Source organism: Oncorhynchus mykiss, chromosome 13, assembly GCF_013265735.2.
Source record: "Oncorhynchus mykiss isolate Arlee chromosome 13, USDA_OmykA_1.1, whole genome shotgun sequence".
In the NCBI taxonomy this organism is placed as follows: domain Eukaryota; kingdom Metazoa; phylum Chordata; class Actinopteri; order Salmoniformes; family Salmonidae; genus Oncorhynchus; species Oncorhynchus mykiss.
In genome coordinates, this window is record NC_048577.1 from 63,886,055 (window position 1) to 63,902,681 (window position 16,627).

A 16,627-nucleotide genomic window follows, 5' to 3' on the forward strand; every position below is an offset into this window, starting at 1 on the left:
GATCCTGGACCATAGTTAGACTCATCATGGATACATGTTTTGTCTGACTGATCCTGGACCATAGTTAGACTCATAGTGGATTCATGTTTTGTCTGACTGATCCTGGACCATAGTTAGACTCATAGTGGATTCATGTTTTGTCTGACTGATCCTGGACCATAGAGGACTCATCATGGATTCATGTTTTGTCTGACTGACCCTGGACCATAGTTAGAGGACTCATCATGGATTCATGTTTTGTCTGACTGATCCTGGACCATAGTTAGACTCATCATGGATTCATGTTTTGTCTGACTGACCCTGGACCATAGTTAGAGGACTCATCATGGATTCATGTTTTGTCTGACTGATCCTGGACCATAGTTAGACTCATCATGGATACATGTTTTGTCTGACTGACCCTGGACCATAGTTAGAGGACTCATCATGGATTCATGTTTTGTCTGACTGATCCTGGACCATAGTTAGACTCATCATGGATACATGTTTTGTCTGACTGACCCTGGACCATAGTTAGAGGACTCATCATGGATTCATGTTTTGTCTGACTGATCCTGGACCATAGTTAGACTCATCATGGATACATGTTTTGTCTGACTGACCCTGGACCATAGTTAGAGGACTCATCATGGATTCATGTTTTATCTGACTGATCCTGGACCATAGTTAGACTCATCATGGATTCATGTTTTTGCGTGGACATTGCCATTGAGAGCTTCCACCATCTTAAAGCAGTCAACTGGGTGGGGATTCCTATGGACAGACTCCATAATGGAATACATACAAAGATGAGGTCTGTAACTCTATGCCCCTGGACCTGTCCATGTGGGTTCTTCAGGTGCTGCTGAGGGACTACAGACTGTTCTGTTGTTCTAAGGGTTCTGTTCTGACAGACTGTTCCGACTGTTCCAAGTGTTCTGTCTGACTGACTGGATCTGTCCATGTGGGTCCTTCAGGTGCTGCTGAGGGACTACAGACTGTTCTGTTGTTCTAAGGGTTCTGTTCTGACTACAGACTGTTCTGACTGTTCCAAGTGTTCTGTCTGACTGACTGGATCTGTCCATGTGGGTCCTTCAGGTGCTGCTGAGGGACTACAAACTGCGCTCATACACACTCAACGCCGTCAGCTTCCACTTCCTGCAAGAACAGAAGGAGGATGTTCAGCATTCTATCATCACAGATCTGCAGGTACATCTCTCTCCTCTCTCTGCTCTCTCTCCTCTCTCTGCTCACTTTCTGTCAAGTGGAGGCCTATTAGTTCCTATTAGGACTTTCCCCCAGAGACTGACAGCGTCTCATTCATGTTTCCTCTCTTTCCCTCCCTGTCGTCCTTCTATCCCAGAATGGTAATGAGCAGACCCGGAGGCGCCTGGCGGTGTACTGCCTGAAGGATGCCTACCTGCCCCTGCGTCTGCTGCAGAAGCTGATGTGTGTGATCAACTACATGGAGATGGCCAGAGTCACCGGGGTTCCCCTCACCTACCTGCTCTCCAGAGGCCAGCAGATCAAAGTGGTGTCCCAGCTACTGCGGCAGGTGAGACACACACTCTATCTCTCTATACACATTCCTAGAACACACGTTCTCACCTAAATGTTTGGGACCGAGAAAATGATGTAGTCTGTGTGTGTGTTAGGCAATGAAACAGGGGCTGGTCATGCCAGTGGTGAAGCCGGAGGGAGGTGAAGACTACACTGGAGCTACAGTCATTGAGCCAGAGAAAGGGTGAGTAACACTGCTCTGAAGATTACTGGAGTTAGTCATTGAGACAGGGTGAGTAACACTGCTCTGTAGACTACTGAAGTTACAGTCATTGAGCCAGAGACAGGGTGAGTAACACTGCTCTGAAGACTACTGGAGTTACAGTCATTGAGACAGGGTGAGTAACACTGCTCTGTAGACTACTGGAGTTAGTCATTGAGACAGGGTGAGTAACACTGCTCTGAAGACTACTGGAGTTACAGTCATTGAGACAGGGTGAGTAACACTGCTCTGAAGACTACTGGAGTTACAGTCATTGAGCCAGAGACAGGGTGAGTAACACTGCTCTGAAGACTACTGGAGTTAGTCATTGAGAAAGGGTGAGTAACACTGCTCTGAAGACTACTGGAGTTACAGTCATTGAGACAGGGTGAGTAACACTGCTCTGAAGACTACTGGAGTTACAGTCATTGAGCCAGAGACAGGGTGAGTAACACTGCTCTGAAGACTACTGGAGTTAGTCATTGAGAAAGGGTGAGTAACACTGCTCTGAAGACTACTGGAGTTACAGTCATTGAGACAGGGTGAGTAACACTGCTCTGAAGACTACTGAAGGTACAGTCATTGAGACAGGGTGAGTAACACTGCTCTGAAGACTACTGGAGTTACAGTCATTGAGAAAGGGTGAGTAACACTGCTCTGAAGACTACTGGAGTTACAGTCATTGAGACAGAGAAAGGGTGAGTAACACTGCTCTGAAGACTACTGGAGTTACAGTCATTGAGACAGAGAAAGGGTGAGTAACACTGCTCTGAAGACTACTGGAGTTACAGTCATTGAGAAAGGGTGAGTAACACTGCTCTGAAGACTACTGGAGTTACAGTCGTTGAGACAGAGAAAGGGTGAGTAACACTGCTCTGAAGACTACTGGAGTTACAGTCATTGAGACAGGGTGAGTAACACTGCTCTGAAGACTACTGGAGTTACAGTCATTGAGACAGAGAAAGGGTGAGTAACACTGCTCTGAAGACTACTGGAGTTACAGTCATTGAGACAGAGAAAGGGTGAGTAACACTGCTCTGAAGACTACTGGAGTTACAGTCATTGAGACAGAGAAAGGGTGAGTAACACTGCTCTGAAGACTACTGGAGTTACAGTCATTGAGACAAAGGGTGAGTAACACTGCTCTGAAGACTACTGGAGTTACAGTCATTGAGAAAGGGTGAGTAACACTGCTCTGAAGACTACTGGAGTTACAGTCATTGAGACAGGGTGAGTAACACTGCTCTGAAGACTACTGGAGTTACAGTCATTGAGCCAGAGACAGGGTGAGTAACACTGCTCTGAAGACTACTGGAGTTAGTCATTGAGAAAGGGTGAGTAACACTGCTCTGAAGACTACTGGAGTTACAGTCATTGAGACAGGGTGAGTAACACTGCTCTGAAGACTACTGGAGTTACAGTCATTGAGCCAGAGACAGGGTGAGTAACACTGCTCTGAAGACTACTGGAGTTACAGTCATTGAGAAAGGGTGAGTAACACTGCTCTGAAGACTACTGGAGTTACAGTCATTGAGACAGAGAAAGGGTGAGTAACACTGCTCTGAAGACTACTGGAGTTACAGTCATTGAGACAGAGAAAGGGTGAGTAACACTGCTCTGAAGACTACTGAAGGTACAGTCATTGAGACAGGGTGAGTAACACTGCTCTGAAGACTACTGGAGTTACAGTCATTGAGAAAGGGTGAGTAACACTGCTCTGAAGACTACTGGAGTTACAGTCATTGAGACAGAGAAAGGGTGAGTAAAACTGCTCTGAAGACTACTGGAGTTACAGTCATTGAGACAGAGAAAGGGTGAGTAACACTGCTCTGAAGACTACTGGAGTTAGTCATTGAGAAAGGGTGAGTAACACTGCTCTGAAGACTACTGGAGTTACAGTCATTGAGACAGAGACAGGGTGAGTAACACTGCTCTGAAGACTACTGGAGTTAGTCATTGAGAAAGGGTGAGTAACACTGCTCTGAAGACTACTGGAGTTACAGTCATTGAGACAGAGAAAGGGTGAGTAACACTGCTCTGAAGACTACTGGAGTTACAGTCGTTGAGACAGAGAAAGGGTGAGTAACACTGCTCTGAAGACTACTGGAGTTACAGTCATTGAGACAGGGTGAGTAACACTGCTCTGAAGACTACTGGAGTTACAGTCATTGAGACAGAGAAAGGGTGAGTAACACTGCTCTGAAGACTACTGGAGTTACAGTCATTGAGACAGAGAAAGGGTGAGTAACACTGCTCTGAAGACTACTGGAGTTACAGTCATTGAGAAAGGGTGAGTAACACTGCTCTGAAGACTACTGGAGTTACAGTCATTGAGACAGGGTGAGTAACACTGCTCTGAAGACGACTGGAGTTACAGTCATTGAGACAGAGAAAGGGTGAGTAACACTGCTCTGAAGACTACTGGAGTTACAGTCATTGAGACAGAGAAAGGGTGAGTAACACTGCTCTGTGTTTTAGGGTGTGTTCTGACATGGTTTTTACTTGTGATTTTAGCTTGAATGTTTTGTTTGTGTATTAATGTAATCTAATATTGATTAGATTTTTATTTGACAGTTCAACTAATATACAAACAGTACATACATGCTGTCAGCGATAACACAGTAAAGTTAATGACTTATTTCCATTGTGGTCCCTTTATGTATTTCACTGTCTATGACTGCTATGTGGGTAAAAACATCAAGTTGAAGTAATCTCTCTCTCTCTGGGTTCTCCAGATACTACAGCGTTCCCATCGCCACCCTGGATTTCTCCTCCCTGTATCCCTCCATCATGATGGCCCACAACCTCTGTTACACCACCCTGCTTCAGAAGGGCTCAGCGGAGAAGCTGGGGTGAGAGAGTCACTGTTGTTGTCGTTCCACTAACCAGGGCTCACCAACCCTGTTCCTGGAGAGATACCCTCCTGTAGGTGTTCACTCCAACCCTGTTCCTGGAGAGATACCCTCCTGTAGGTTTTAACTCCAACCCTGTTCCTGGAGAGCTACCCTCCTGTAGGTTTTAACTCCAACCCTGTTCCTAGAGAGCTACCCTCCTGTAGGTTTTCAACTCCAACCCTGTTCCTGGAGAGCGACCCACTTGTAGGTTTTCATTCCAAGCCTGTTCCTGAAGAGCGACCCTCCTGTAGGTTTTCATTCCAACCCTGTTCCTGAAGAGCGACCCTCCTGTAGGTTTTCATTCCAAGCCTGTTCCTGAAGAGCGACCCTCCTGTAGGTTTTCATTCCAACCCTGTTCCTGGAGAGCGACCCTCCTGTAGGTTTTCATTCCAACCCTAATCTAGCTACGGCAGGGCTCTGCAACAGGTGGCTGTGAAAACGTCAGCCAGTTTTGTATGACTGCATCCTTGATTGGTCGACCTAGGTTGATTTTGTAAGTGACATGGGTGTCTTGTCTCCTTAGTCTGACCCCAGAGGACTTCATCAAGACTCCCACAGGAGACCTGTTTGTTAAGAGCTCGGTGAGGAAGGGACTTCTGCCTGATATCCTGGAGGACCTGCTCTCTGCCAGGAAGAAGTAAGCACTGACCTGGAGTCAGCTGAAACGAGGGTCTATGCACCTCCTAGGTTTCTCAATCTGATCTAGGATCAGTAACACTGCTATAGAGTATATGAGGGCTGTCTTTATGCATACTATTCCTCTTATAATTTTGGGTTTGTTTGCTTCTTTGTGTTTCCTGTCTTGATTGAACTGTTTCTGTTTGTAACTTAATGTGTAATTGCTTGCTGGGTTTGAGATGCAGGGCTCCCTTGCCAAATAGACTTGTTTCTCTATGGGACTCCCTGCTTAGATAAAGGTTACATCAATATAATGGCCAAAAGATGGCCTGGGGATGACAGGTGGTTCTTGTATATTTCTGACATTTTAAGTGTGCTCTTAACCCATTTCACTCACACAAAAGTTAATGAAACTCTTGTGCCGTCAAATGACCAAAGCTGAGTTGTGTATGAGCCAATTCATCCTGGACAAAAGTCAGTCCATGCAGACCTTAACAAACAGGGAATGAACAGGGCTTAACAAACAGGGAATGAACCGTGCTTAACAAACAGTGAATAGACAGGGCTTAACAAACAGTGAATAGACAGGGCTTAACAAACAGTGAATAGACATTGCTGTACAAACAGTGCTTAACAAACAGGGAATGAACAGTGCTTAAGAAACAGGGAATGAACAGTGCTTAACAAACAGTGCTTAACAAACAGTGCTTAACAAACCGTGCTTAACAAACAGGGAATGAACCGTGCTTAACAAACAGTGAATAGACAGTGCTTAACAAACAGTGCTTAACAAACAGTGCTTAACAAACAGTGAATGAACCGTGCTTAACAAACAGTGAATAGACAGTGCTTAACAAACAGGGAATGAACAGTGCTTAACAAACAGGGAATGAACCGTGCTTAACAAACAGTGCTTAACAAACAGTGCTTAACAAACAGTGAATGAACCGTGCTTAACAAACAGTGAATAGACAGTGCTTAACAAACAGTGAATGAACAGGGCTTAACAAACAGTGAATAGACAGTGCTTAACAAACAGTGAATGAACCGTGCTTAACAAACAGTGAATAGACAGTGCTTAACAAACAGTGAATGAACCGTGCTTAACAAACAGTGAATGAACCGTGCTTAACAAACAGTGAATAGACTGGGCTTAACAAACAGTGAATAGACAGGGCTTAACAAACAGTGAATAGACAGGGCTTAACAAACAGTGAATGAACCGGGCTTAACAAACAGTGAATGAACCGTGCTTAACAAACAGGGAATGAACCGTGCTTAACAAACAGGGAATGAACCGTGCTTAACAAACAGGGAATGAACCGTGCTTAACAAACAGTGAATAGACAGGGCTTAACAAACAGTGAATAGACAGGGCTTAACAAACAGTGAATAGACAGGGCTTAACAAACAGTGAATGAACAGGGCTTAACAAACAGTGAATAGACAGTGCTTAACAAACAGTGCTTAACAAACAGTGCTTAACAAACAGTGCTTAACAAACAGTGAATGAACCGGGCTTAACAAACACTGAATGAACCGTGCTTAACAAACAGGGAATGAACCGTGCTTAACAAACAGGGAATGAACAGGGCTTAACAAATAGTGAATAGACAGGGCTTAACAAACAGTGAATAGACAGGGCTTAACAAACAGTGAATAGACATTGCTTAACAAACAGTGAATAGACAGTGCTTAACAAACAGTGAATAGACAGTGCTTAACAAACAGTGAATAGACAGGGCTTAACAAACAGTGAATGAACAATGAAAATGAAAGTTGTTGTGGTGGTTGTTATTTCTGACCCCCTTCCGTCTTCAGGGCCAAAGCGGAGCTGAAAAAGGAAACGGATCCTTTCAAGAAACAGGTCCTTGACGGTCGACAGCTCGCTCTCAAAATCAGCGCCAACTCCGTCTATGGCTTTACAGGGGCTCAGGTGGGCAAGCTGCCCTGCCTTGAGATCTCACAGGTGAGCACCCTGCCCAGTTTCCTCAAGCATAGTGTCTCAAAGTGGAAACTGGGACCAGGACCCCAGGCCAGTGTAGCTGTAGGACTCCAGACAAGGTCCTGTTTGTATTTACATACCCAGCCAACACCATGTCTTCAGACTTCTTAAGACATAAACATGTCTTGATGTCCTTGGACACATCTTAACACGTCTTGGAAATACCAGTGTTCCTAACATCTCCCTGTGTTTCCAGAGTGTCACCTGTGTTCCTAACCTCTCCCTGTGTTTCCAGAGTGTCACCAGTGTTCCTAACCTCTCCCTGTGTTTCCAGACTGTCACCAGTGTTCCTAACCTCTCCCTGTGTTTCCAGACTGTCACCAGTGTTCCTAACCTCTCCCTGTGTTTCCAGTGTCACCAGTGTTCCTAACCTCTCCCTGTGTTTCCAGACTGTCACCAGTGTTCCTAACCTCTCCCTGTGTTTCCAGTGTCACCAGTGTTCCTAACCTCTCCCTGTGTTTCCAGACTGTCACCAGTGTTCCTAACCTCTCCCTGTGTTTCCAGACTGTCACCAGTGTTCCTAACCTCTCCCTGTGTTTCCAGAGTGTCACCAGTGTTCCTAACCTCTCCCTGTGTTTCCAGAGTGTTACTGGGTTTGGCAGACAGATGATTGAGCAGACCAAACAGCTGGTGGAATCCAAGTACACCATCGCCAACGGTTACCAAGCCGATGCCAAGGTGAGAGGAGAGCGAGGAGGACAGTCGTTACATCATCCTAACCTGTCCTTTCTTCTTCTCTTCTTAGTTGTTCTACTTTCACAACCCTCCTTGATTGTCTGTGTGTGTGTCAGGTCATCTACGGGGACACGGACTCCGTCATGGTCAAACTGGGCGTGGACACTGTGAGCAGGGCCATGGAGGTTGGGAGGGAAGCGGCAGAGTGGGTCTCCTCCCACTTCACCCCTCCCATCAAACTGGAGTTTGAGAAGGTACCCAGTTCACCATTTAAAACACAGTTGCTAATAGCCCTGGGTCATGTTCAGTTGATAGGAAACGTTTTAAAACGGAGTGAAACTATTGTTTGAAAACCCTAACCCCTGTGGGGGAAATGATGAAACCAGAAGGTACTACCACGGAGACCCTATTAAAATACTATATTATATTATTTAATTATATGGGTACAACCTGGAGTTGTCCAATTAGGAAAAACGTAATTTTTGATGTTGCATCGACAGTGTTCTCGAATGAACATAACCCAGGTCAAGTGTTTAGTCTGGAAAAAAGCTATGCTCATCCTCTCTTGGATGGTCAAATAACTAACATCCGTACTCTCTCCTCTCTTCTCCCTATTGGACTTGACCCGAGGCTACTATGAGCTCCTTCTACGGTCAAAAAAAGACTAGTTAAACTCCCTCTTATCGCTCTCTCTCTCCTCCCTTCAGGTGTACTACCCCTACCTGTTGATCAACAAGAAGCGCTACGCAGGCCTCTACTTCTCCTCCAGCGCCGACACTCACGACAAGATGGACTGCAAGGGTATCGAGACGGTCCGCAGGGACAACTGTACCCTGGTGGCCAATCTGATCAACACCTGCCTGCAGACCATTCTGATAGACAGGTAGGTACCATCTAGAACATTCTGATAGACAGGTAGGTACCATCTAGAACATTCTGATAGACGGGTAGGTACCATCTAGAACATTCTGATAGACAGGTAGGTACCATCTAGACCATTCTGATAGACAGGTAGGTACTATCTAGAACATTCTGATAGACAGGTAGGTACCATCTAGACCATTCTGATAGACAGGTAGGTACCATCTAGAACATTCTGTTAGACGGGTAGGTACCACCTAGAACATTCTGTTAGACAGGTAGGTACCATCTAGAACATTATGTTAGACGGGTAGGTACCATCTAGAACATTCTGATAGACAGGTAGGTACCATCTAGAACATTCTGATAGACGGGTAGGTACCACCTAGAACATTCTGATAGACAGGTAGGTACCATCTAGAACATTCTGTTAGACAGGTAGGTACCATCTAGAACATTCTGATAGACAGGTAGGTACCATCTAGAACATTCTGATAGACAGGTAGGTACCATCTAGAACATTCTGATAGACGGGTAGGTACCATCTAGAACATTCTGATAGACAGGTAGGTACCATCTAGAACATTCTGATAGACAGGTAGGTACCACCTAGAACATTCTGATAGACGGGTAGGTACCATCTAGAACATTCTGATAGACAGGTAGGTACCATCTAGACCATTCTGATAGACGGGTAGGTACCATCTAGAACATTCTGATAGACGGGTAGGTACCATCTAGAACATTCTGATAGACGGGTAGGTACCATCTAGAACATTCTGATAGACGGGTAGGTACCATCTAGAACATTATGATAGACAGGTAGGTACCATCTAGAACATTCTGATAGACGGGTAGGTACCATCTAGAACATTCTGATAGACAGGTAGGTACCATCTAGAACATTCTGATAGACAGGTAGGTACCATCTAGAACATTCTGATAGACGGGTAGGTACCATCTAGAACATTCTGATAGACGGGTAGGTACCATCTAGAACATTCTGATAGACGGGTAGGTACCATCTAGAACATTGTGATAGACGGGTAGGTACCATCTAGAACATTCTGATAGACGGGTAGTTACCATCTAGAACATTCTGATAGACGGGTAGGTACCATCTAGAACATTCTGATAGACGGGTAGGTACCATCTAGAACATTCTGATAGACAGGTAGGTACCATCTAGAACATTCTGATAGACGGGTAGGTACCATCTAGAACATTCTGATAGACGGGTAGGTACCATCTAGAACATTCTGATAGACAGGTAGGTACCATCTAGAACATTCTGATAGACAGGTAGGTACCATCTAGAACATTCTGATAGACAGGTAGGTACCATCTAGAACATTCTGATAGACAGGTAGGTACCATCTAGAACATTCTGATAGACAGGTAGGTACCATCTAGAACATTCTGATAGACGGGTAGGTACCATCTAGAACATTCTGATAGACAGGTAGGTACCATCTAGAACATTCTGATAGACGAATAGGTACCATCTAGAACATTCTGATAGACGGGTAGGTACCATCTAGAACATTCTGATAGACAGGTAGGTACCATCTAGAACATTCTGATAGACAGGTAGGTACCATCTAGAACATTCTGATAGACAGGTAGGTACCATCTAGAACATTCTGATAGACGGATAGGTACCATCTAGAACATTCTGATAGTCAGGTAGGTACCATCTAGAACATTCTGATAGACAGGTAGGTACCATCTAGAACATTCTGATAGACAGGTAAGGTACCATCTAGAACATTCTGATAGTCAGGTAGGTACCATCTAGAACATTCTGATAGTCAGGTAGGTACCATCTAGAACATTCTGATAGTCAGGTAGGTACCATCTAGAACATTCTGATAGTCAGGTAGGTACCATCTAGAACATTCTGATAGACAGGTAGGTACCACCTGGAACATTCTGATAGACAGGTCCGTACCACCTGGAACATTCTGATAGACGGGTAGGTACCACCTGGAACATTCTGATAGACGGGTCCGTACCACCTGGAACATTCTGATAGACGGGTCCGTACCACCTGCAACATCCTGATAGACGGGTCCGTACCACCTGGAACATTCTGATAGACGGGTCCGTACCACCTGGAACATTCTGATAGACGGGTCCGTACCACCTGGAACATTCTGATAGACGGGCCGTACCACCTGGAACATTCTGATAGATGGGACCGTACCACCTGGAACATTCTGAAAGACGGGTAGCTGCCACCTGGAACATTCTGATAGACGGGTCCGTACCACCTGGAACATTCTGATAGACGGGTCCGTACCACCTGCAACATTCTGATAGACGGGGCCGTACCACCTGGAACATTCTGATAGATGGGACCGTACCACCTGGAACATTCTGATAGACGGGTCCGTGCCACCTGGAACATTCTGATAGACGGGTCCTGTTCAGTAGGTCTGTAACAGAGTGAAACTGGGAGGCACTATCTTAACGTGTCCAATAAGAAACTTGTTTTCATTTGTCGCTGCGGAACAATTCAGAATATTGGACGGCAATCTAGATATTTGTGTTGTGTACATGTTTGTTACTGACATGCTGCTTGTTGTATTGATGTAAGTTTTGTCTGGTTGATGTTCATGTTACTGACATGCTGCTTGTTGTATTGATGTAAGGTTTGTCTGGTTGATGTTCATGTTACTGACATGCTGCTTGTTGTATTGATGTAAGGTTTGTCTGGTTGATGTCATGTCTGAATCTGATGTTGCTTCTGTCTTGGTTCAGGCCTCTCCTGAAAAAGTTTTATTTCAACGAGACTAACCTGGTTAAATGAATCAAATAAATGACTGCTCCTTCTCTCCTTCATCTCTCTACCCTCCTTCACTCCCCTACTCGTCTCTCTACCCTCCCTCCTGGTCTCTCGACCCTCCCTCCTGGTCTCTCTACCCTTCCTCCTGGTCTCTCTACCCTTCCTCCTGGTCTCTCTACCCTTCCTCCTGGTCTCTCTACCCTCCCTCCCTCCTGGTCTCTACCCTCCCTCCCTCCTGGTCTCTCTACCCCTCCCTCCCTCCCTCCTGGTCTCTCTACCCTCCCTCCCTCCTGGTCTCTCTACCCTCCCTCGTCTCTCTACCCTCCCTACCTCCTGGTCTCTCTACCCTCCCTCCCTCCTGGTCTCTCTACACAGAGATCCCCAGGGTGCGGTGGCCCACGCCAAAGAGGTGATCTCTGACCTGCTGTGTAACCGCATCGACATCAGCCAGCTGGTTATCACCAAGGAGCTGACCCGCACAGCCCAGGAGTACGCTGCCAAGCAGGCGCATGTGGAGCTGGCTGAGAGGTAAGGAGGGAGAGATGGAGAGAGGCACAGAGAGAGGAGGAACATTGGAGGCTGGTACAGGGAGAAATGGGGTGGAAAGGCTCATTGTAATGGCTGGATTGGAACGGTTGATGGAAGCCCATCCAAATAAGTTGTTCTTTTATCTTTGTTACCCGTTGATAACCTCTGACCCCTCTGCAGGATGAAGAAGAGAGACGCGGGTAGCGCCCCCCAACTGGGAGACAGAGTTCCCTATGTCATCATCAAAGCTGCCAAAGGAGTAGCAGCATACATGAAGTCTGAGGTTAGAACTGTGTCTGTCTATTGGAGGCTATTGGAAATATTCATGTGATTGTCGGTGTGTCGTGTAAAGGTATACATTAATTAACATTCACACAAATCATTTCTATTGTGTGTGTAGGATCCAATCTATGTTCTGGAGAACAACATTCCCATTGACACCCAGTACTACCTGGAACAACAGCTCTCCAAGCCACTGCTCCGCATCTTTGAGCCCATCCTGGGAGAGAGCAAAGCAGAGAGCGTCTTACTGAGTGAGTCAGCATGCCACACACACACACACACACACACACACACACAGGGTCTCTTCCTTTCGCTACGCCCTGTCACTCACACTACAAACACACCATGACTGCTGCTGCTATTAGACTAATTGCAGAAATAAAGTTGATTTGATGTGTGTTTCAGAGGGGGATCACACGCGCTGTAAGACAGTGTTGACCTCCAGGGTGGGGGGGCTCATGGCCTTCGCCACCAAGAGGAGCGCCTGTATCGGTTGCAGAGCAGTGCTGAAGGACGATGGTGAGAGAGAGTAATAATGTACTGTGTGTGTGTAAATCATTTATCAGTTTGTTGCGGTGTGTGTTCTCTCACCCCCCCCCCATCTTTCTGCAGTGGCTGTGTGTTCCCACTAATCAATCCTCTTTCTACTGTGGCTGTGTTCCCACTAATCCGTCCTCTTTCTATTGTGACTGTGTGTTCCCACTAATCCGTCCTCTTTCTATTGTGACTGTGTGTTCCCACTAATCCGTCCTCTTTCTATTGTGACTGTGTGTTCCCACTAATCTGTCCTCTTTCTATTGTGACTGTGTGTTCCCACTAATCTGTCCTCTTTCTACTGTGGCTGTGTGTTCCCACTAATCAATCCTCTTTCTACTGTGGCTGTGTTCCCACTAATCCGTCCTCTTTCTACTGTGACTGTGTGTTCCCACTAATCCGTCCTCTTTCTATTGTGACTGTGTGTTCCCACTAATCCGTCCTCTTTCTACTGTGACTGTGTGTTCCCACTAATCTGTCCTCTTTCTACTGTGGCTGTGTGTTCCCACTAATCTGTCCTCTTTCTACTATGGCTGTGTGTTCCCACTAATCCATCCTCTTTCTACTGTGGCTGTGTGTTCCCACTAATCAATCCTCTTTCTACTGTGGCTGTGTTCCCACTAATCCGTCCTCTTTCTACTGTGACTGTGTGTTCCCACTAATCTGTCCTCTTTCTACTGTGGCTGTGTGTTCCCACTAATCCATCCTCTTTCTACTGTGGCTGTGTGTTCCCACTAATCCATCCTCTTTCTACTGTAGCTGTGTTCCCACTAATCCGTCCTCTTTGTGTACGTGTGTGTACGTGTTTAACTATGCCACAAGAATAGTAAACAAACAAACATTTTGTTGGTCCCCACAAGGTCAAATGCTATTTCTAGGGGGGTTAAGGTTAGGGTATGGGTTAGGGAAAATAGGATTTTGAATGGGACTGAATTGTGTGTTAGGTTAGTTGTACAAAACTGTGTTTTGAAATCACAAAACTGTGTGATTTGTAATCTCTGCTTTCCTCCCCACAGCGGCTGTGTGTGATTTCTGTAAGAAGAAGGAGTCGGAGCTGTACCAGAAAGAGGTACACTATATCAACCTGTTGTGTTAATCTGGGTCCTGTTCATTAGGAACTAATATCAACCTGTTCTGTTAATCTGGATCCTGTTCATTAGGAACTAATATCAACCTGTTCTGTTAATCTGGGTCCTGTTCATTAGGCATTAATATATCAACCTGTTCTGTTAATCTGGGTCCTGTTCATTAGGCATTAATATATCAACCTGTTTTGTTAATCTGGGTCCTGTTCATTAGGCACTAATATATCAACCTGTTCTGTTAATCTGGGTCCTGTTCATTAGGCACTAATATCAACCTGTTCTGTTAATCTGGGTCCTGTTCATTAGGCACTAATATCAACCTGTTCTGTTAATCTGGGTCCTGTTCATTAGGCACTAATATCAACCTGTTCTGTTAATCTGGGTCCTGTTCATTAGGCATTAATATATCAACCTGTTCTGTTAATCTGGGTCCTGTTCATTAGGAACTAATATCAACCTGTTCTGTTAATCTGGGTCCTGTTCATTAGGAACTAATATATCAACCTGTTGTGTTAATCTGGGTCCTGTTCATTAGGAACTAATATATCAACCTGTTGTGTTAATCTGGGTCCTGTTCATTAGGAACTAATATATCAACCTGTTGTGTTAATCTGGGTCCTGTTCATTAGGAACTAATATATCAACCTGTTCTGTTAATCTGGGTCCTGTTCATTAGGAACTAATATATCAACCTGTTCTGTTAATCTGGGTCCTGTTCATTAGGAACTAATATATCAACCTGTTCTGTTAATCTGGGTCCTGTTCATTAGGAACTAATATCAACCTGTTCTGTTAATCTGGGTCCTGTTCATTAGGAACTAATATCAACCTGTTCTGTTAATCTGGGTCCTGTTCATTAGGAACTAATATATCACCCTGTTCTGTTAATCTGGGTCCTGTTCATTAGGAACTAATATCAACCTGTTCTGTTAATCTGGATCCTGTTCATTAGGAACTAATATCAACCTGTTCTGTTAATCTGGGTCCTGTTCATTAGGCATTAATATATCAACCTGTTCTGTTAATCTGGGTCCTGTTCATTAGGCATTAATATCTCAACCTGTTTTGTTAATCTGGGTCCTGTTCATTAGGCACTAATATATCAAACTGTTCTGTTAATCTGGGTCCTGTTCATTAGGCACTAATATCAACCTGTTCTGTTAATCTGGGTCCTGTTCATTAGGCACTAATGTCAACCTGTTCTGTTAATCCGGGTCCTGTTCATTAGGCACTAATATCAACCTGTTCTGTTAATCTGGGTCCTGTTCATTAGGCATTAATATATCAACCTGTTCTGTTAATCTGGGTCCTGTTCATTAGGCACTAATGTCAACCTGTTCTGTTAATCTGGGTCCTGTTCATTGGGAACTCATATCAACCTGTTCTGTTAATCTGGGTCCTGTTCATTGGGAACTCATATCAACCTGTTCTGTTAATCTGGGTCCTGTTCATTAGGCACTAATGTCAACCTGTTCTGTTAATCTGGGTCCTGTTCATTGGGAACTCATATCAACCTGTTCTGTTAATCTGGGTCCTGTTCATTAGGCACTAATGTCAACCTGTTCTGTTAATCTGGGTCCTGTTCATTGGGAACTCATATCAACCTGTTCTGTTAATCTGGGTCCTGTTCATTAGGCACTAATATCAACCTGTTCTGTTAATCTGGGTCCTGTTCATTAGGCACTAATATCAACCTGTTCAATTGACTGATTTCCTCATATGAACTGTATCTCAGCAAAATCTTTGAAATTGTTGCATGTTGCGTTTTATATTTTTGTTCAGTGTAGCTTAATGGTGAATTTCTCTGATTAATACTTACTAATGGTGAATCTCTCTGATTAATACTTACTAATGGTGAATCTCTCTGATTAATACTTACTAATGGTGAATCTCTCTGATTAATACTTACTAATGGTGAATCTCTCTGATTAATACTTACTAATGGTGAATCTCTCTGATTAATACTTACTAATGGCGAATCTCTTTGAATTCTAGATCTTCCACTTAAGTACTCTGGAGGAGCGCTTCTCTCGCCTGTGGACACAGTGTCAACGCTGTCAGGGCTCTCTCCATGAGGATGTGCTCTGTACCAGGTACACACACACACACACACAAATGCATACAATTGGTATACAGATGTGTGTGTTTGAAAGTTACTTTCCCGGTACATCGTTAATGTGACTCTCACAGGGTGATGTCAAGCTCCAAGTTTGTTTACAATCTAAAGATAACTTCAGTAAATAAATACTTAGGTGACATTTCTGAAACAGGAGATACTCTATATTCACTTCTGACATGGGAGATACTCTATATTCACTTCTGACATGGGAGATGCTCCATATTCACTTCTGACATGGGAGATGCTCCATATTCACTTCTGACATGGGAGATGCTCTATATTCACTTCTGATATGGGAGATGCTCCATATTCACTTCTGACATGGGAGATACTCTATATTCACTTCTGACATGGGAGATGCTCTATATTCACTTCTGACATGGGAGATGCTCTATATTCACTTCTGACATGGGAGATACTCTATATTCACTTCTGACATGGGAGATACTCTATATTCACTTCTGACATGGGAGATGCTCTATATTCACTTCTGACAT

At 44.6% G+C, this 16,627-nt stretch overlaps 1 protein-coding gene across 1 annotated transcript in view; it reads left to right on the forward strand.

Moving 5' to 3' along the window:
- Positions 1-16,627, forward strand: part of LOC110487419 (DNA polymerase delta catalytic subunit) — a 37,112-nt gene that overhangs the window by 19,482 nt on the left and 1,003 nt on the right. The window contains exons 12-26 of the mRNA XM_036941894.1: positions 1,078-1,188; positions 1,343-1,534; positions 1,635-1,723; positions 4,477-4,593; positions 5,159-5,272; positions 7,075-7,222; positions 7,841-7,936; positions 8,050-8,187; positions 8,641-8,816; positions 11,958-12,110; positions 12,291-12,393; positions 12,511-12,643; positions 12,798-12,911; positions 13,943-13,995; positions 16,007-16,104. Of these exons, the coding sequence (XP_036797789.1) occupies positions 1,078-1,188; positions 1,343-1,534; positions 1,635-1,723; positions 4,477-4,593; positions 5,159-5,272; positions 7,075-7,222; positions 7,841-7,936; positions 8,050-8,187; positions 8,641-8,816; positions 11,958-12,110; positions 12,291-12,393; positions 12,511-12,643; positions 12,798-12,911; positions 13,943-13,995; positions 16,007-16,104 (1,835 nt within the window). The remainder of the gene's footprint in view (positions 1-1,077; positions 1,189-1,342; positions 1,535-1,634; positions 1,724-4,476; positions 4,594-5,158; positions 5,273-7,074; positions 7,223-7,840; positions 7,937-8,049; positions 8,188-8,640; positions 8,817-11,957; positions 12,111-12,290; positions 12,394-12,510; positions 12,644-12,797; positions 12,912-13,942; positions 13,996-16,006; positions 16,105-16,627) is intronic.